Genomic DNA, 19,554 nt, shown 5'->3' with positions numbered 1-19,554 from the left:
ATTTTAGTAATTAAAAAAAAGAAAAGAAAAGGAAACTAGAGGCCAAATACCCAGCGTGCGTTCTATAAAGATGAGAGAAAATTCCTAAAAAGGTGCTAAAGTATCCTCATTATTTATAAGAACGACCTGATCAAGGGTATTTTCGTCATGTACATTTTCTTGATTTTTTTTTCCTTTTTTCCCCTTCATTTTCATCGGTTGCCTGTTTCGGGTGATGGCCGGCCACGAGCGAGTTCGACCCTTGCCTACGGCCGTCGAGGGCGGCCCGGCCCTAGCTAGGAAAGGCCTGTCATTGGTGAAAAAGAAGGGAAAAAAAAGAAGAAAAAAATCAAAAAATATAAATGACGAAAAATACCATTGATCAAGTTTTTTTTTATTTAAATAATGTCCATTTCATACTATTATTTAAGAAAATGATGACATTTTAAGCTCTCATTTGAAAAAAAAAAAAATGAGACACTTCACGCATTTATTTAGAATTTTCCTTAAAAATGGGGTGTTGTACTTATCCTAAGGAGTGACGAGACGGAACAGGTGTGCCCGGAATTGCCATTGCGGAATTAAATATTCCGGTTAGGAAAACTTAATTGAGTGATCGCCAATAATGGGACGAGAGCAAAGAGCAGATATTAAGATATTGTGTAGACGAGAAAAAAAAAATTTAAAAACAAAACATGGAATTTGATAAGACCAAGGCGCATGAAAATGAAAGGGCAAAGGAATATTATAAAAAAAAATTTTAAAAAAAATATAAAAAAAAGGAAGGGAGGAGGTTGGTTCCTTGCACCTGACGCATCTTCTGATTAATGCTTCTTTAATGTCTAGTTTAGCTTAGTTCAGAATAACCCGTTATTAACGTGACGGATCGGGACGATCGCATTATTTCGCCGGTCTCGTTTATTTTTCACGATTACTATTAAACATCGAGAACAAAAAAGGTAAGAAAAACCGTCGTGTTATTCTTAAGATTAGTAATAATGCGTGGCGACATTAATTTTAAGATATGGTGATGTTATTTGTAAATGTGACCTAAGATCAGAGATCATCTATGTAAGTATTTCTTGCGGGAGGGTGGGGGCGGGGGGAGGTTCGGGTTCGGGCTTTGGTTCGGATGACGACTTGGAGCGGATAAGAACGACCTATTCTCATTCGCTTCTCGCTACAAAGAACTCATTTCTCTTCTTCCACCTTCTCCACTTTCTAAACCCTCTCTCTCTCTCTCTCTCTCTCTCTCCCTGAAAAAGCTTGTTGCTCGCACTAATACCGTCGTTCGCTCTCTCTCTGTCTCTCTCTCTCCTCACACTAGGGTAAAAGAAACGGAGTGCTCAATCTTCAAGCTGGCGATCGAAAATCAAGACACCACAGTTCGCGAAATCAAGCCGAAGAACCGCAGGATCATGGTATTGTGAAAATCGGTTCTTGCTTTTTTGTTTTTCTCTTGGCTCTGTTCTTTGTGTTTGCTGCAAAATGCTGTTTTTATCAATCGCAACATCAAATGGGTCTTGAATTTATCGTTTTGCAATCTCCTTTCGAAGGCTGCATTCAGCTGAAAGAAACTGAGCCTTGTCTTGATATCTGTGTTGGGTATTCTTCATCTCCTCTGTATTTCTGGAAGTAAGCTCTGTTTTCTATGCTGTTCTTTTTTAAAAGAACAATAAGCCAGGTTCTTTCTAGGCTTGTTGATCGTCCTTCCCCTGTGATTTTATCCGATCGTTTTGCTTCTTTTTGAGTTTCGATTGATGTGGGTTCTGTGGTTTTGTATTGGATTGAACGAAGCAGGGTGCTGGAGGTCCAGATGATGACGACAACAGGTGGCCGCCATGGCTGAAGCCTCTGCTCAGGGAGAGCTTCTTCGTGCAATGCAAGACGCACGCCGACTCGCACAAGAGCGAGTGCAACATGTACTGCTTAGACTGCATGAACGGACCTCTCTGCTCTCTCTGCCTCCTGTCTTACCACAAGGATCATCGTGCCATTCAGGTCCCAATCCCCCAAATCTCTCTCCGCCATTGTTTTGTGAGATTTTCTTGATACGGATTCCCTTTTTAACCATTTTCGTCTGGGTTTTCATTTCGATCGTCAATGCTAAAGTTTTGTTACCCGACTTTGGTCCGGCTCTTTCCTTTCATACTCCTTTTCTCCTCTTTTTAACAGATTACCCATTTTTAGCTGATCCCCTGAATCTTGATCATATCAGCATTAAAACCGGTTCATCGCATCTTTCTAATTTACACGCAAAACCAAAGTTACCCTTTTTTTTTTCTCTCTCCACTCGCCTCAATAAAGTTTTCATTTTTATGGGCATTCACTTGTTCCCCACAAATCCGCAAGTTTGAGCTAATACCATCATCTGATGGCTTTCATGGTTAATTGTGCAGATAAGGAGGTCGTCATACCACGATGTGATCAGAGTGTCCGAGATACAGAAAGTGCTGGACATAACTGGTGTCCAGACCTACATCATCAACAGCGCCAGGGTCGTGTTCTTGAACGAGCGACCTCAGCCCAGGCCCGGGAAGGGCGTCACCAACACCTGTGAAGTCTGCGAGCGCAGCCTCCTCGATTCCTTCCGTTTCTGCTCTCTCGGTTGCAAGGTAAACATTAAAGCAATTCAAACCAAAAGAAGAAAAAAAAGTCCCAAACTTTTCTTGCATTTGAAACAGTTCGTTTGGTGTGCCAGACGAAGAAAATGAAGCGCATTTAATGATGAAGCTTTTTGCCGAAAACCCATCGTTTCAACAGCTGTCTATTGCTTCCATTTGATTGTTGCCAAAATGAACATAATATTTGGAAAATTTCTTTTCATGTAAGATCGCTCTTTTAATGTCGGAAATCTCGGAAAAAAGTATTGCTTATGTCCTGTTGCTTTCCCAATGGAGGGAGAGTTCAAACCTTTTACCCGATCAGTCCGCTTCTCTGAATTCAAGAATTGCATTTTGATCAACTCGTGCTATAAACAGACTTTTGATTCAAAGAGGAGTTTTGGGTTTTCTGGGTCAAATGAAACATTACGTCAAAAAGGAATTCCTCAATTCAGTTTTCTTCTCTTTGGAACGACGACGGGTATATGCTCGAAAGTGATTAGTTTTCTCATTTTCAGATTGTTGGGACATCCAAGAACTTCGTGAAGAAGCCGATGAAGCCGAAGAAGCAGCGGGCAATGGCCTCCGACTCCGATGAGGATTCATACAGCAGCAGCAGCAACAGCAGCCGCCGCCGCCGCCACAAGAGCCCCCACCGCGTCCACCACCACCACAAAGTCCACAGCTTCACGCCGTCCACGCCGCCTCCGACCGCCACCAACTACCGGATCGCGAAGCGCAGGAAAGGGATCCCCCACCGAGCCCCCATGGGCGGGCTCGTCATCGAGTACTGATCAGCCCCCCGTCTGGCCGCGTATTTACGTCGTTGCCACGAAGTCAACGTCAGCAGTCAAGGTCCCTGCGATTCCGTACCCGAGCTTCTCGCCAAGGAGAGAGGCCGGTATGGGGATGGGCCCCCCCTTCTCTCTCTCTAGACTTTTCTCTTTTCCTCTTTTCTTTTGTGCATAGAAGCATAAAAAAGATAGATAAATGGGGTGAAAGATGCAAATAAGATAAAATATCGAGGACCACAATGCAAAAGAAGAATGTGATAAATAGAAAATAACAAGCGTATAGGTGGAAGTGAGTTTAGGTTTTAGAGTGATGGGAGCTTTTATACATATAGGTTTTGGTAATGGGGGGGAAAATGTCAATATGGGGGTTTTGTGGGGTCACTTCAGCTTAGTAGTATTTCGGAGAAGAAGCATGTAGTCCCAATGACGATGTTTTATATATGTGGATTGGAAATGAAGTTGCAAAAAAAAAAAAAAAAAAAGATTTACTAATTCTCGCATTTTGGATGTTTGCACAGCTCGATATTTCCATTTTTAGAAGTTATCTTGTCCTTAATAGTGATGATAGAAATCGAAAAATAATTGTCCATTTTTCTTTATTTAGAACTTAGGAAAATTGAGGTAAATGTTGCTGAAGATTCGTGACGTTCTTCGGTAGTACCTGTGTTTTTTCAATGAAATGCGTAAATCGGGGTCGATTTGCTAGAAATATTTCGCGGGGGGTTGGGGGGGGCCACGGCGGCCGGCAGAGGCAGCGTGTGTGGATGCGGTCAAAGCCGGGGGTCGCTGTCGGGACGTGACGTGTCGGGAGGTGATTGGAGGGTGGAAATCTAAGTCGTCTGGATTCGGAGTATGCGATATTAAAAACGCCCCAGCCGCCCTTGGCATCGTCCAAGGTGGTGCCCTGTGGGGTCCGCCGGTGGAAGTGAGTGGAGCTGAAACTCGGTCGTGGGGCCCGGTTTTGTCGTCGGGTGGTTATCGGTCGGGTTCCGTTTCCGGTGCGCAATTCGAGCTTTTCGCTCGTGTATGATCCCGATGCACCTCGGTAGTCAGTACACGCGCGATTCAAAAAGGTTAAAAACCATCGACATTGGTCCCAAAGACTTTGATTAGTGAACAACCGGGGGGGAAATTCATGTTCACGTCGATGAATCCCCGTTTAAAATGCTCGTGTTTGGAGCAAATAGCGAATTGGGTTCTGGATTATCGAGACGGCGACACGTTCTCGTCCATCCGAACTCAGCCCCGTGTTTTGATTATCGTCCTTTCAGAGAAGTTAGGAGAAGAGGATCTTTCGCTTTTAATTAGTTGTCTAACCCCGTTGAAACCCTTATGAGCTTTATTTTATTCGGAATCTAGTCTTTTATACCCGAATTATGGAGTTAGCTAATGAAATCTTTTTTCTGACATAAAAAAAAAATCATTTTTGGGGACGGAGTTTTCGGTTACAAATGTCTTATCAAGAATATTAAATGGTACATCTATGCTTGGAGATTAAAATAAAAAGGGATAATGTCACAAATAGTCTTTGAACTTTGATTCAATGTGCAATGCGATTCTTGAACTTTATATTTGTTCAATGTGATTTCTAAATTTCAGCCCAATATACAATATCGTCGCTGAACTTATGATTTATCCAATGTGGTCCCTGGACTTTTGGTGCGTGTTCAATTTGGCCATTGGATGGTACAAAAATGTTCAATATTGTCTTTCTATTAATTCAACTTTAAAGACCATATTTAACATTTTCATACAATTCGTGGACTAAATTGAATATGTATCAAAAGTTCGATAATCGTATTGAATAAATTAGAAGTTTAGGGACGATATTGTATATTGAATTAAGTTCAAGGATCGTATTAAATAAATTTAAAATTAAGAAGTAAAGGAAAACATTCCCTTCTTATGGGATGGAGCTGAATGAAAGGTTGATGTTTGCCGTGGGGCGTTGGATGTGATGATCTTATCATCGTCCACGTTGCTATCGATCTTCTCTCTTTCACCGTCAAAAAAAGTTTTGGGAGACTCTAATTTTTTTCTACCTTTTTTGACCGATGCGGTTGCCCCCCTCCTCCTTTTCTCACTCGACCGTCATGTAACCTTTTTACGTGGGGAATTCACCATGCAACACGAGATTCGCCATGCGTGGCCTCACGTAGCACCTAGGTTCCTCATTTTATTTTATTTTTTTTATTGCTTTTCACGTGCCAACTTCTGACCGTATGAATAAAAAAACACCCTCGAGAACTTCAAATTATACAAAATTTTTGTATAATAATCGTTCTCTCATCTTTTCATATTTGTGTTAGCACTTTAACTTACGTTAAGTTCCATGGTAAGTTCAATGATTTAACACTGTAAAAAAAAAAATAAAAGAGTAACTTTTTCGGGAATGACCTTATTAGTTTGTCATCATTTTATGTCGGGACAGTTTTGGGAAGAGTGAAAAGTAAGGAAAGGGTGCTTGTCGCTTAACGGTAAGAGCCTAGAGACGCGAAATAAAAAACTACGAAGGTTGATTAGGAGTAGTTTTTTTTTTGCGGTTTTCAAAAAATTGGAGGGCAACTTTGCAAAGGGTCATGTTTTTCTCGATCTTAAATTACAGGAAATTTCCTCCAATCTCGTTTAATTTTTTCTTTATTAGTGCGCTCTTGTCTAATGCTTATTATATGTTTAATCAAAGTGATACGTGGGTGGAGTTCAAAAAGTCATAATTGAGAGAAATTACCGACAATTAAAAGATTATAGAAGGATAGAATATAACCCTTTGGTCCGTGAGTCCTGGTTATCCTTCAGACGAAGCTAACGTGTGAACTCGCACGGAATCAAACGACCGCCAACACGTGTGGAGGGGAGCCACTCTCTTTACCGGTATTTCCGGTAAGGGCATCTAAAGGTCGCTGTCCCCGAGAAAAGCGACCCTACGACACGTAGCCTCCTTCTTTGTCTCCATCTACTCCTCTAGGGAAGAGGAACCGCCACGTGTGGGTGAAGATTCCAGGCATCGGGAGCTCAGAACCGTCCACCGCATCGCCACGTGTCGCGGGGCGGCAAGACCGATGTGCCACGTCGAGACATTCCTTCGGGAGCAAGGGTCTTGTAGGTGCGGGATCACTAAATTCGGTTGGTGCTCCGGACGAAATTTGTCGGGCGCCTCCGGTGCAGCCAGCGAGCTCGCTTCACATGAGCCGTTAAATGAGATCGGATTCATTAAATTAGCAAAGCCGCCGCTCTTTCCTAATCAATACACACCCAAATCTAATGACGAACGTGAGCCGAGTTCGTATGCGGGTGTAACCCTATACCAGCTCGTGTCCGAACCCTCTTCAATAACTAGCTTGGCAAATTAAGAATGCCTCGGCTAACTCAAAGTCGCAGCTTCTTAATTTCGAGAACGAAAAAAGATAATTGATATGGCGATCATACGATTGAATTTTGAGTGATAATGATATTCTACATTGAATAATGAAAGAGATTGCTTGCTCTTAATGCTGAATGGGGCATGGCATGTTCCTTCCCCTAACTTTCAGGATAGGTTAAAGTGAGAAACCATCAAACGAGACTAAGGGAGAAAGAAACGCACGGGGCAAGACGGAGATGGAATTATTTGGATCAAATCAACATCACAATGTCCAAAAACGACGGCGAATTTGCGGGTGGTGGGCCTCCCCTCCTCCCACGAATCAAAAACGACACGACGGATGTGATGCACCCCTAACTTTGTCCGAGTTCAGAGAGCTTTTGCGACGTCCGAGTTTCTCGCGACGTGTTCTCATCATCCGAATTCGGTGACATCGCACGTCCAACTAAGATTGTTTCTAGCGAGGGAAAAAAAAATGACTACAAATAGATTCAATAGATAGGGAAAGTATTGGGGTGCAAAAGAATAGGAAACAGTCTGGATCGCTCAAAATAGGACCGGACCAGCCGAGAACCGGTGGGTCTAAAGGGAAAATAAATAGATAAGGAGATAGGAAAAGTTGTCAAAAAATACTAAACTTATTGTATTTGTACCAATTTAATTATAAATCTTTCAATTAGATTAATTTAGTTATAAACCTTTTTTATCTGTGCCAATTGAGTCCTTTTGATCGATTTTAATCCATTATGAGCCGACAAATTGAGTTTAGGCTTAATTTTCTGATATATACTATCTAAAAGAGTTGGCTAATCGATGATTGTGAATTCCCCGATTGTCAAAAGTGTCCATCGATATAGAACATTTTACATTAAACATATCTTATAAAGTCAATCGGGAAAAAATAATCCAAAACATCATAAACCTATCGCACTTTGGCCAAAACCTTTCAATTTTTGCCGATTGAATCCCAAACCTTCGGACATTTTATCAATTGAGTCTATCCGAACAATTTTAATAGGAAATCACCTACTTGAACTTTGATGGTGTTTCGTAAGATGATCATTGTCTACGTCGGTGATTTTCGACTAAAATTATTGGAATGAGCTCAATGGGAGAAAAATTAAAAGGTGTCTAGTCGAACTGATCAAAGCGTGACAGGTTCGAGACTTTTCGGACTGATTTGTATCGATTGCGACGTGAAACGCAATGGTTTCCAACATGGAACAGATGGACTGACCTTGGCATATATCATCGTTTACCGAGTCTCTTTCCCTGTTCGACGTATTCAGCATCCATCTTGGTTCGAGCTGATTGGCCGACGGGGCTGTGTCAGGCCACCAACAATTTACCTAATCTTTGCTATTACAACCATACAAGAGGCCCACAGCACGCAGCGTTCCCAGCTTTGAGGTTTCCGACGAATACTTAAGTAGCGGAGGAGACGGAGAATGCGTTGCACGAAAATTTCTCATCGCAGCAAAAGCTTTTGACAGATTGCAGCGGACGCCTCTGAATGATCCTGCAGATATAGGTCGCTGCGATCACTGTTTCTCTTGACCTATTCGGCTTGTTTGTGCGTTCTAGTCGGACTGCGATCGTCGATGCTCACCCGCTCGCTAATTATGATCCACTGGATCGAAAGAACGGAACTAACGTTACATTTAACTTCTCCGAAAGATTGATTCCAAGAGAACTAGAGTTTTCCATTCTTTCGGGATATGGGACAAATTGTAAAGGTGACAAAATAGGTTAACAATCCATATTCTAACCCATATTTAAGAGTATGAGTTATAAATGAATTGTCTAACAAACATAAATAGGTCATTAATAACTTAATAAATCTTAAATGAAATTTAAATGAGACATAAATAGATTAGCTAACTATCTTAAAAATTAATTTTTTTTTTATTTTTGCCTTTTCTATTAGAAAAATGTCCACAATGTTTTAGTAATATAGTTTTATTAATAATTTATAAGTTTGGCTAAATTAGATTAGTAATATAGGTCGGATCAGATATGGGTCGTTGGATTTGCACTATATGAAAATGAATAAAAAACGGATTAAATAGATCAATATGAGTCGGATCATATTCGACCGGATCCAAACCCAACCCAACTTACTCATTTGACGTCTCTAGTAAACTATGACCTTTCGACTCGCGCATTATCCGATTGACGAGATTACCGGGGGAGTATTTAGTCAACTCGAAGTCGGGGAGTATTTAGCCTACTCGAAGTTTGCTTAATTCAAGTCGGATCTTCTCGCAGGTCCAAAAAAAAAAAGAACAAAGAACAAAGAATAATCAAACCCTGATTAATGGGAGAAAAAGTAATCCAAGCAACTACTGCTCCCACACGACAAGGCCACTATCAGCCATCAAAATCAAACTAAGCATGAGATTAGGAGGAAAATGTTCTAGGTTAGGTTCGGTTATCCAACTTGCTAAGTTTAGGATCAAGACCAGCATCTCATGTTTTGGTCGTGTGTTGGAGTGGGGGCCCACCCTGGAATCAATCGATCAATCAAGAAAGAGAGAAGTTTCAATTTTCAGAACTCAGATAAGAACGACCAACCGCTCACCACCCCGCTTGAATATGCTGGAAAAAACCCTAAAATGGGCCTTTCTTTTTTTCCTTCTCTTGTCTTTGCTCTGTCACGTATAAATACAAAAGCTGATGATGCAAACCAATCTCCCTTGTTGGGTCGGAGCAATCCCCACCCTCTTTCCTTCTCATTATAATAGCTTTAAGGCTCAACGATGATGATGAATGATGCTCTCAGCGCAAGTTGGAGGGACCTGTCTATTCATGGGGGGGACTTCACTCCCACCCCATATGATGTTTGTGAAAAGATCCAAAAGAGAAAACGGAAAGGACGTACCTTTTTTTTTTTTTTCCGGTTTTTTCGCTTTCGTTACCTAATTCTTCTCGTTTTGTCCCATTGACCCAGTTCGATTATTGCTGCGTATTTACCCGTATTAATCCATTTAACGTGATTTCCGAACTTTTGTAACATGTTCAGCTTAATCCCTGAACTGTAAGAAAATGTCTGATGTCCTCCATGAATTTGAATTAATAAAATGACTACATTAAGCATATTTCTATAATTTAGGGATTACGTTGAACATGTTCCGAGAGTTCAATAACTTGTTGGTCAAATTAAAAATTTAAGGATCACATTGTACATTGAGCTAAAGTTTAGGAATCATCTTGATCAAATTAAAAGTTCAAGAATCATAACTACATATTGAATCAAAGTTCATTGATTATTTGTGTCAGTATCCCTAAATCTGTTAACCTAATTGCTAGCATTGGGTTGAACCTTGGGACAAAAATTATGGTTCTTGAGAGTTGCAATGGAGGCCCATGATAATTTGTGATTGTTATCCCCAAAGGTGTTCTGGGCCGGCTCAAGGCCTCGGAAAGCTACAACTCCCATTGAAGATGATCTTTTCTTATAACTCGACTGCCGATAGCTTTCAATAGACTAAGCCTGTACCTTGATTTTTGACTTGGATAGAGAGAGCTGCATTGCCAAAACCAAGCTTTTACTTCATCGCTTACCGATCTCTTCTGTCCTGTCATTTAAAAGCAACGTGATCTCGAGCGACGGAACCCAGCTATTGACAAAAGACGAATAATGCCGTCACTGATCACGACCATCTAGCCGCAACTCTCGTGCATTCGAGATGCCTTCCTTACAACAAAAGTATTAAGAAGAGGGTCTTCACACGACATAGAGCGATGCTACAGTTATCAAACTTTTACTAAGAAATCAACGCGTATCATTTAGCATTTTGTGATCACAATTGGATTATGATTCGTAAAACACGACGGTTCTTCTGGAAATACGATGTCGTACTGCATCCTTGGCGCCATTGGCGCCAAAAAGGTTTTGTCCTGTTCTTCAAAGTTTGAATCGTTTCACGGTTATCGAGGTGACATTTATGTCGCTGGGTACAATAATAGATGCGACTTCGTAATGGTCAAAAAGGTGACCAGCTTTCGGTGCTGTCCGCAAATGTCGTGCAGCTTTCAAGCTCGAGTTTCAAAGCTTTGAACCCTAACTCACTCAAAACTTCATGTGTACAAATACAAGGGTTTTGTCGACTAGTCATGTAAACTAAAAAGTTTAACCCAAAAAAAAAAAAAAGGTTAACTAAAAACAAGACACCTAAAAAAAATAAATTACTTAAAGAATCAAATGTTTTACTAAAATTACTTACTTTAAGGTGGCAAATTTTACATATTAAAGCCACAATTGATAGAACTTAACAGAGTTAATGTTGTCCATTTCATAAAATGTACAGAATACTTTTCCAACATGAGTTGACGAGCAAAGATCTATAATGAAAATAAATTTAGCCGTATCACATTAAAGAATTTCTAGCTATTACCTAATTAAAGGAGAAGATACACACGATTGATCAGGTGACGCAGGTGACATTACATCAGTTTGAGCACATAACATTAATGTCGACGTATTATACGGAAATATACGCTCTCGAGACCTATATCATTCCTTCATGAGAAATAACAGCTTTTCGCATATTTCATACTCTCTAATATGGAATTATAACTTTGACACCCAAAATTGTACCATAAATTTTCCATCCCAAGCCATGATTTTAGAGCAATTATGAACAAGAAAAGAGTCCGCAAACTAAGAATCCTCCAATTCAATCCAAACCCTTAACCCTTTCCTCACCTATCTCCATTCCTCAGAAAACTTCCAACATCTCTCTTTCTTTCTCTCTCTCTCTTACAGGCACACACTAAGTGTAACCTTGCTTGTACCTGCGGAAGAGGTCCTCGGTCTTGGCGTTCCTGAAGGCACAACACCCGATCAAATAGACACATATCAACGCCACGAGCGCAAAGATCAAGACGATGTCGGCTCTCCTCCATTCTTTCTTCAGGTTCGCAAGCAGCCCAGCTTTGCACGAGTTGCAGTTGTAACAGAGCTGGTTCTGGTCGTTGCTCCAGTTCAGGCAGTCCATGTCCGCCGCCATGTTGATCGGGCTGATCCAGTATGTTGGGTTTATGAAGGTGTACCCACACTGCGTCGGCGGCTTACAACATCCCGACTGTTCAATAAGGAAATGATAAAAAGGTTAAAGATTTGAAAGATAAAAACAACCCAATAAAATAAAAAAAAATTTCTTGATGGTAAAGTCGAGGAATATTTGGAAAAGGAAGATGATAGCACATAGCTCGAGAACCTTTAACCCAGTTTCGCTTTACTTTCTCTCTCTTGTTCTTGCTGTTCATCGTTCTTCAAGAAACCACCCTAGCCCAAGATGCCCGTTAAGCTCTAGGAATTCATTAATCAAGAACGACGTGGCCCAGAGAACCCTAGGAAGAAAACCTTAATTGATGGTGTCTAAGCAAATTTGTAAATCGGTCTTAATATGCCCATCACTATTCCCCATCTCAACTCACGTATCAGCATCCAGAAGTTCGGGAAGGAGGTGGTCTGTGTGCACTGTAAACTTTGGAGTAAGAATAATGAAAAGGCGTTGTTTTGGAAGGTTTATGCACAAAGTGGTTCTTGTTCCTTTGTTAGAACTTTTGAGGTGGAAACATCATTTTCGGAAGAATGAGGAAGATTTTAGACATGGCTAAGATTACCTGCAACGGAGAGATCCTGGCATTGAAGAAATCCTGAGCCATCCTGTAGCTCTGGTTCAACTCGGCACACATGCTGGTGGAGCTAAGGCAGCTCCTAATCCTGTCCCACTTGTACGAGCTCTTGACCCTCCTCCTCAGCCACGCCGAGTAGTCGTTCAGATCGTACTCCAAGTAGGCCCGGCTCGGCTCCGGGTGGCCGTGGCCCCGCACCGTCACCATGTACACGAACACCACCAGGCAGGTGAGCAGCACGATCATGACCAGCATGGCCACAAGGTAGAATATCAGGAGCCACTGGATCCTCCACACCCCTCCGATGAAGCCGGCGAGCGACACCACCAGGATCAGGACCCCGATGATGATGACCGGCCACTGCAAGATCTTTACGCACGAGTTGTCGGCCTCCGTGGACAACCAGATCCCCGCCCCGATGACCGGGATCGACAGGAGGACGGCCACGAAGTTTATCGCCCCGATCACGTTGTTGCTTAGCGCCATGACTATATCGTTTTCGAGGAAACTATGGACCCCAAGAAATGTTTTAGGGCTTAGGATTTAGGATGCCGAGGGAGATTTGCGGTGGAGATTGAAAAGAGCAAAAGGTTTAGTACAGTGATGGAGAGATTGGAGAGAGATGCTGGAATATGGATGCAAGATCGAGCCTTTCTGGCTGTCCACCACACTTTGGTCTTGTGGGTTTCGGTTCCTTACCTTGGATGCATTAAGGAAAGCTAAGTAGTAAAGTCACGATGAAATGATAATGTTTGCATACATATGTGTTTCAACTTTATTGTTGGGTTGCTTCCATACGTCAAATCACTTTAGGAATACCTTTTGAAAAAGGAATACCGTGTATAGAGAGACGCGAAAAAGATTTTACAATTTAAAAATTAATACAACCTAAAAGTAAGAATTTAACTATATGAAGATGGAGAACCTATGGCTTTACATATCATATCCAAGTTTAATCCTTAATCGTAATTAGGAAACGAAATAGCAGAGGGAGTTGCACACGGAAAATCAATTGTGCACGTTTTAGCTTGAATACAATGTTGAAAATTTCTAATATAAAAACTTAAATTGATAGGTTGAGGAAGATCGTATATATATAAAAAGCATATAAACTCCATGATCGAGATACGCGTGATATCTGAATAAGATGGAAAATGGAAAAGAAGAAGGAGAAAGGGATGAGGGATTACTCTCATCATGAATCACGATATCCCTTATTTAGATGCACATTCTTGCTCGAATTCATTTTCAACAGACAGTGCACATAATACATGGTGCTAGAGCTAGAATAACTCTAATACAATGTCGGGTCGGGTTTTTTTTCAATTTAATTTTTTTTTAAAATATTTACAAAATTATTTTTTAAAAATAAATATTTACAAGTTTGGGCATCGCTCGGCGGTTGGGTTGCCGAGCAAGGCCCGCTCGGCGATTGGGCTGCTGAGCAGCTCTGCTGGGCCCAGCCCCAGCTACTCGGTAGCCCACCTGCTGAGCGGGGTTGGGCACTTGGGCTTCTTCTTCTTCTTTTTTTAAATTTCAATTTTTAAGCATTTTAATTATTTATACTTATAATATTTAGTTTATTTCGTATTTTTTTAACATGTTTATATTTATTTTATTTATATTTTTTTTCTTGGGAAAGCTTATCTTTATAACATAATTAGTAATAATTAATATAAAAATTATTAAGATCTATAATTAATAAATAATGTCGTAATTATGTAATTAATTAAAAATATTCATAAAATAAAATTGGTAAGATATATGAAATTAAGGAACCCCATTCTTAATTCAATATCTTTATAATATAATCAATCAAAAACCCATCTAGACGATCCCGACTAGCAAAAATTGCCATTAATAAATCCTGAAAATACTAGAAAAAATAGGAAAACCCATCTAGACGATCCCGAATTGCAAAAATTCATCGTTCATCACCGCCAACGGCCGAGTTTGTTTGGGGAAAGAGGGAAAGGAGGGTTCGTTCGATATTGAGAAGTAGCACCGAAGGAAGAAAATGCAAAATTGACAAGGAAAACGACGTTTTTTGGGGAAAAAGCTGGGCCAAACCGCCTACGGCCATTTGCCAATGGATTCGTCTCGAGAAATTACGTGAAATAAAAAAAAAATCATCTCAAACGGACACCCGAGCGATGAGATATGCTCTTCCAAAGTTTTGCTCTTTCTTTACTCATTTCCACTATTTTGCTACGGTTTTTAATCTTTCCATACGGTTTTTAACTCTTTTCTTGCGATTTCCCATCTATCTATTATCATGGTTTCTAACATATTCTTGCGGCTATATTACATTATATCACAACATTATTTATTAATTATAGATCTTAATAAATATTGACATTAATTATTGCTAATAATGTTGTAAATATAAGCTTCACAAGAAAAAAATTATAAATAAAATAAATATTCTAAGTATCAATAATTAAAAAAAATACGAAATTTACAAAAAAAAAAAAAAAAAACAAAGTGGGCCGGGTGTCTGCCTTGCTCAGCAGCCCAACCGCCGAGCGGGCCTCGCTCGGCAACTCAACCGCCGAGCGAGGCCCAAATCCGTAAATATTTATTTTTAAAAGGTATTTTTGTAAATATTTAAAAAAAAATTTATTTTGGAAAAAAACCCTGTCGTGTCTTAAATAACAAATGCAGATATTACATACAAGCCGATTTCGGTTTCAGGATCTTACATATAAGCCGATTTCCGCTTAGCTGATCTCGGTTTCAGGATTTTACATATAAGCCGCTTATTTTAGCACACATGAACAGGTATGCCAGACTGAAAAAGCATTCTTTAAGAGGGTTGGGAGCCTCAAACAGATTTATCAATGGCGAAAACCTAGTTATCAGGAAGCTAACATGGACGTTGCTCGTGAGAGGTAGCTCTCTATGGATCGTTTGGGTCGAAGCACAGACGTTGAAGCACGGAAAGTTTCTGGCAGATAACTTCTTGTGCTTCTTCCTCGTGTGGGGAGGAAATTCTTGAAGTTGTAGCGCTGGCAAAGAAACTTTGACAGGTACAGGTTGTACCTGGGACGGTGGATACTGTTAGAAACACTGGCTCCACAGGTAATTTGGTGACAGATTGAATTATTACATGTCTTAAGGCCAAGATTGAGCATACTTCTATGTAGGTGGGACGATGAGGATATTTTAGGTTGATGTTTTGGGTTTATTTCATTGGGGAATTTGAGACAAAAAAAAGGGGGGGGTTTCCTTGCTTATAGAAAAATGGGAGAAAAAGGAACCCATAATAATAATAATAATAATAATGGAACTCGACAATGTTAAAGAAATTTGCGAATAAATAGAAAATGTTTCGAAGAATTGAGTGAGACGATGCGGTGTATGAAAATTACTACCAGTACGTCACGGATGAATGTGGCATCTATGAAGGCACTGGAAATTGGAATTCATGCTTAAAGATATAAAGATACTAAGAAGGAGAGATGCATTTTACTTGACGTATTACCATATCTATCGTTCACGACATTAGTCGATGACACGAGCTGTCCATCTAATATGGCGGATATGTTCCGAGGGCCTTCGTAGCATGTGTAGAAAGATAAGCGTCGTCTAGAACAATGAAATTTGATATGTTGATGAAGAACCTTTGAAATTTTTTAACAAAAGTTGCCAACTCTTGAGAGAATCAGATGCTCCGTGTGAAAATCTCCAGCCTGATCCTCTGACTTTTTTTGAGTTTTGGCACCATGTTTTGTTGAACAGTGGCCTTGCACTACTTCCCTTGTTCTCTCACAATTTTCTACCGCTCCCACCTTTTTCTTCTTGGATTTGCAAAGTACTCAAAAGCTTATTATACAGGGAAACAAGAAGAAGAAGAGGAAGAACATTGCAATGTCTCTCATGGAGTTCATGCCATATACTCACACCCAGCTGCAACTACAAGGGGCTTGGACAGCAACAAATGAAAGCATTCCTTACTTTCAATGAATTCCAAACACTTAGTCAACAAACCGGCATCTCCTGGGAAAGAAAAAGAAGCAATTGAATTGGGTGGGAGGCAAAAGAAAAAGAAAGAGTGCACAAAAAAGCAAAAGAAAGGAGAGGAAGAGAATATAATTCCATCAGCAAACCCCACACCTTCCTCTTTCCAAGGCTGCTCCAACTCAGCTGCTTTTCAGCTTTGCCTCAATCCTCAAAATCTCTTCCTATCTTTGTCCCTGAGAAGTTGTCCATTAAACAGAAATTCGACAATTGAATCACTCACTGCTCAGACTCCAGGCCAGCGGAATGACCCGCGAGCCTTCCGATCCCCTTGCAATTCCAGGTATTCTTTTCTTCTTCTCTGGTTAGTTGATATAAACATCATGTGAGAACTGTCTCAATTTTGTAGCATCTTCTGGAACATTTCAAAGGCTTTTTATCTCTAGCTTGTCCTAAGAGTGCAGGAGAATTTCCTAGAGTCTCCCAGTCACTATACTCATGACCAAATTATGGAGTCTCCAGGATACCCTGAAACTTGGATGCCATACATGACCCCCAAGGATTGCTCGCAAGGTCTCTGCAGCTTTTACTGTCCACAGTGGTGCTCTGTTGCTCTGCCTCCTCCACCAACTTTTCGATTCTCAGATGATGAAAATCCAGGCCCAACTTTTTCCCCACTCATCATAGCAATCATTGGGATTTTGGCCAGTGCTTTCCTCCTAGTGAGTTACTATACCCTGATCTCCAACTGCTGTGGCGGCACCAGCTCGAGAAGAAGAGAAATCTACGACCCAGATGAGCAATTGGAAGAAAACCGTCGCCTGTCTGTCCAAGAGCCATGGCAGGTGGCAACCGGGGGATTGGATGAGGCCCTGATCAAGTCGATCGCGGTGTGCAGGTACAAGAAGGACGATGGTGGGGTAACAGAAGGGACCTGCTCAGTGTGCCTCAGTGAGTTTCAGGAGGATGAGAGCATTAGGCTCTTGCCCAAGTGCACTCACGCCTTCCACGTGCCGTGCATTGACATGTGGCTGAAGTCCCACTCGAACTGCCCGTTGTGCCGGTCTGACGTCATTTTCATCGTTCCTAGCGCTTCGCCGGCTCCGACTCCTGCTCTTGCGACTGATGGGAGCTCATTAGGAAATGAACCCTCCCTGGAGATCCACCAGGAGGAAAGCGAAGATGATAATTCACCGGCCGCACAAGATTCAGGCTCAGCCCACAAGACGGCTCAGCTGAGTAGCGTTCCTAAGACCCCATCGCTGAATTCTAGCGATTTGAGGAACCATGAACTCGTGCATACGGTGATTGAGGTGAGGGAAGGAAGCTCACAGACGCCACAAGTCAGGAGATCTTTCTCTATGGATCACTTGTGTCAAACCTGGGTGTCGGTCTCCGGTACATCACTTCAGGCGAACGGACAAGAGCGGCTAGTCATCAGAGTGGACGAGTGCACAGGAAATGCAGAAGCAGGACCAGCGAATCATTCACTAGGGGAAGTACCAAAGGCTGATCTTAAGAGAAGGCTCTTGCACTTGCACTGTGTATGTGGAGTGAGTCCGGCGACATTGAAGAGATCTTTTTCGAGCGGGAGGATTTCCATCCTCTCCTGGCCCGGGAGGCCGAGGAACGCTGCAGTTCCCATCTAGAAATAAATGTAAGTGGGACAACGGCAGCTGAAATTAGCGCGTTTTGTCTGCGGCGAGAGCTATTGTAGCGTCACCAGTTTGGTGGTTAATTTCTTAGCTTCATCAGCAAGATGGTTATATGCATAAAAAAGTATGAATGCCATAGCTGCCATGGAACTACACTGTCATGAGCAAAAGCAATGTGCTACAGTTGGCTAGTGAAGTAATCTAGCAGCCAATTTGCAAAGGCAGATCATTGCAAGAAACATGTATACTCGTTCAGTTGAAAGGAGGATGCTTTAAAACGAGTATTCGTCTTTCTAGGCCCAACATCGGCCTGACCGCAAAGCCCATACTGTTGAACGGGCTGAGCTTGGAATTATCCAGGTCCATCCATTTATCAATCAATGCCCATACGAATATCAATGGGCTTGCATGGAGGAGCAAATGGAGACTTTCTAACAAGTCTTTTGAAATACAAAAGAGTTTCCCTACGACCGAAGTGTGAAAATGATAATCATTCTGTTTTTTATATCAATTTATGGCCAAAACTAGATTTTTGTTTCTTGACGAGTTGCTGAGCAGAAAAACACATTTGATAACGACAAATATGATGGAAAGTAAAACCTTTAAAAAACCAAATATGTTGGAAGGATACCTGAGTATAGTCACATCCATCATCGAGAGTACCAAGCTTATTCCATATCGGGGTCCTTGTGTACGTCGCGCTTTCCTATTAGACAGGCACTTTTGTAAGTTTCGTTTCGTCAGATGATCGATATGATCAATACAATTGATGTAAACACAAGAAATGTGCAGGCGTGGGTTTTTTCGTTGTATCTCCCTCCAAGTATATTCACTCCTAGAGGTGCAGCTCCAATCCATCCATCCATCATCCACAACATGCCAATCGTCAGCAGACAAAGCATGAATTATGATGGGACATTAAGTTAAAAGAGTGTTGTGCTTTAGGGAATGTAGAGGTGAATGTACTTTGCTTAGATTGTCCCAACCTTTATGCAAAAATGTCCGACGACATCTACCTATTATTACCTTCTCATTAACTCCCCGGTTTCTCCTCCATGGTTCCATGTTTTAGTCCTTCGTCGACATGGATTTTTTGTTCCAACTGAGGCACAGTAGAGAGAGAGAGAATGAGGATGGAGGTTATCGTCATGTCTCCTAGTGGCACACAAGAAGACACGAGCCTTAATGGGAGGCATATGGATTCTCTATCACACATAGGAACAAATTTGAAGACTGATAGCAACTATGAAACAACTCGCAAGTGCCAAAAAAAGGAAAGAAAAAAGAGCATCAGTTCCGATCCCACAAACCATCGTCGCTCGTAAGTTCTTGCGACGGGGAATATTACTGGCAAAACCCGAAAAGGTTCCGGACGGAACTGATAAAATTAAAAAGGTTTAGGACTGATTCATGAACATCACATTTCATGAAGCAAGTACGTTCCCTAGAATTGAGCCTGGATCTACAAACCGACGCGAAACGTGGTAGGCCGACAGAGAAAAAGAGACAGGCCGAAGTCGAACCCGACATGATAGCTGCAGCGCACGTTTACACGAGCA

General features: G+C 41.3%; 3 protein-coding genes across 7 annotated transcripts; 2 read left to right on the top strand and 1 right to left on the bottom strand.

Moving 5' to 3' along the window:
- Positions 1 to 1,197: 1,197 nt before the first annotated feature.
- On the top strand, positions 1,198 to 3,891 carry LOC115743231 (protein RGF1 INDUCIBLE TRANSCRIPTION FACTOR 1-like). Of its 2 annotated transcripts, XM_048276212.1 has the most exons (5): positions 1,207 to 1,235; positions 1,292 to 1,400; positions 1,780 to 1,980; positions 2,379 to 2,594; positions 3,101 to 3,891. In XM_048276212.1, exons 2-5 carry the CDS (start codon positions 1,398 to 1,400, stop codon positions 3,374 to 3,376), a joined length of 696 nt encoding a protein of 231 aa, XP_048132169.1. In that variant the 5' UTR covers positions 1,207 to 1,235; positions 1,292 to 1,397; the 3' UTR covers positions 3,377 to 3,891. The 2 variants fall into 2 exon arrangements, with proteins under 2 accessions (XP_048132170.1, XP_048132169.1); XM_048276213.1 differs by having other exon boundaries at positions 1,198 to 1,400.
- Positions 3,892 to 11,379: 7,488 nt separating this feature from the next.
- Positions 11,380 to 13,105, bottom strand: LOC115743167 (protein TORNADO 2). Its single transcript, XM_030677832.2, has 2 exons — positions 12,369 to 13,105; positions 11,380 to 11,824 (listed from the first exon to the last, which is right to left on the bottom strand). Exons 1-2 carry the CDS (start codon positions 12,864 to 12,866, stop codon positions 11,513 to 11,515), a joined length of 810 nt encoding a protein of 269 aa, XP_030533692.1. The 5' UTR covers positions 12,867 to 13,105; the 3' UTR covers positions 11,380 to 11,512.
- Positions 13,106 to 16,334: 3,229 nt separating this feature from the next.
- LOC115743161 (RING-H2 finger protein ATL51-like) lies at positions 16,335 to 18,358 on the top strand. Of its 4 annotated transcripts, none has more exons than XM_030677821.2 (2): positions 16,335 to 16,683; positions 16,800 to 18,358. In XM_030677821.2, exons 1-2 carry the CDS (start codon positions 16,647 to 16,649, stop codon positions 17,987 to 17,989), a joined length of 1,227 nt encoding a protein of 408 aa, XP_030533681.1. In that variant the 5' UTR covers positions 16,335 to 16,646; the 3' UTR covers positions 17,990 to 18,358. The 4 variants fall into 4 exon arrangements, with proteins under 4 accessions (XP_030533681.1, XP_030533684.1, XP_030533685.1 ...); XM_030677824.2 differs by having other exon boundaries at positions 16,338 to 16,683; positions 16,805 to 18,358; XM_030677825.2 differs by having other exon boundaries at positions 16,338 to 16,704; positions 16,805 to 18,358.
- Positions 18,359 to 19,554: the final 1,196 nt, after the last annotated feature.

The sequence above is a fragment of the Rhodamnia argentea genome, chromosome 3, assembly GCF_020921035.1.
Source record: "Rhodamnia argentea isolate NSW1041297 chromosome 3, ASM2092103v1, whole genome shotgun sequence".
NCBI classification, from domain to species: domain Eukaryota; kingdom Viridiplantae; phylum Streptophyta; class Magnoliopsida; order Myrtales; family Myrtaceae; genus Rhodamnia; species Rhodamnia argentea.
Note: the sequence above shows the minus strand (reverse complement) of the source record. Positions and strands in the feature narration are given on the sequence as shown.

Bases quoted from the DNA above. Each gene is read 5' to 3' on its own strand.
- LOC115743231 (XM_048276213.1), top strand. The intron at 1,981-2,378 runs GTCCCAATCCCC...TTAATTGTGCAG, and splicing joins AGGATCATCGTGCCATTCAG to ATAAGGAGGTCGTCATACCA. The intron at 2,595-3,100 runs GTAAACATTAAA...TCTCATTTTCAG, and splicing joins TCTGCTCTCTCGGTTGCAAG to ATTGTTGGGACATCCAAGAA.
- LOC115743167 (XM_030677832.2), bottom strand. From the start codon at position 12,866: ATGGCGCTAAGCAACAACGTGATCGGGGCGATAAACTTCGTGGCCGTC. The intron at 11,825-12,368 runs GTAATCTTAGCC...CTTATTGAACAG, and splicing joins CCAGGATCTCTCCGTTGCAG to TCGGGATGTTGTAAGCCGCC.
- LOC115743161 (XM_030677821.2), top strand. From the start codon at position 16,647: ATGACCCGCGAGCCTTCCGATCCCCTTGCAATTCCAG. The intron at 16,684-16,799 runs GTATTCTTTTCT...TTGTCCTAAGAG, and splicing joins CGATCCCCTTGCAATTCCAG to TGCAGGAGAATTTCCTAGAG.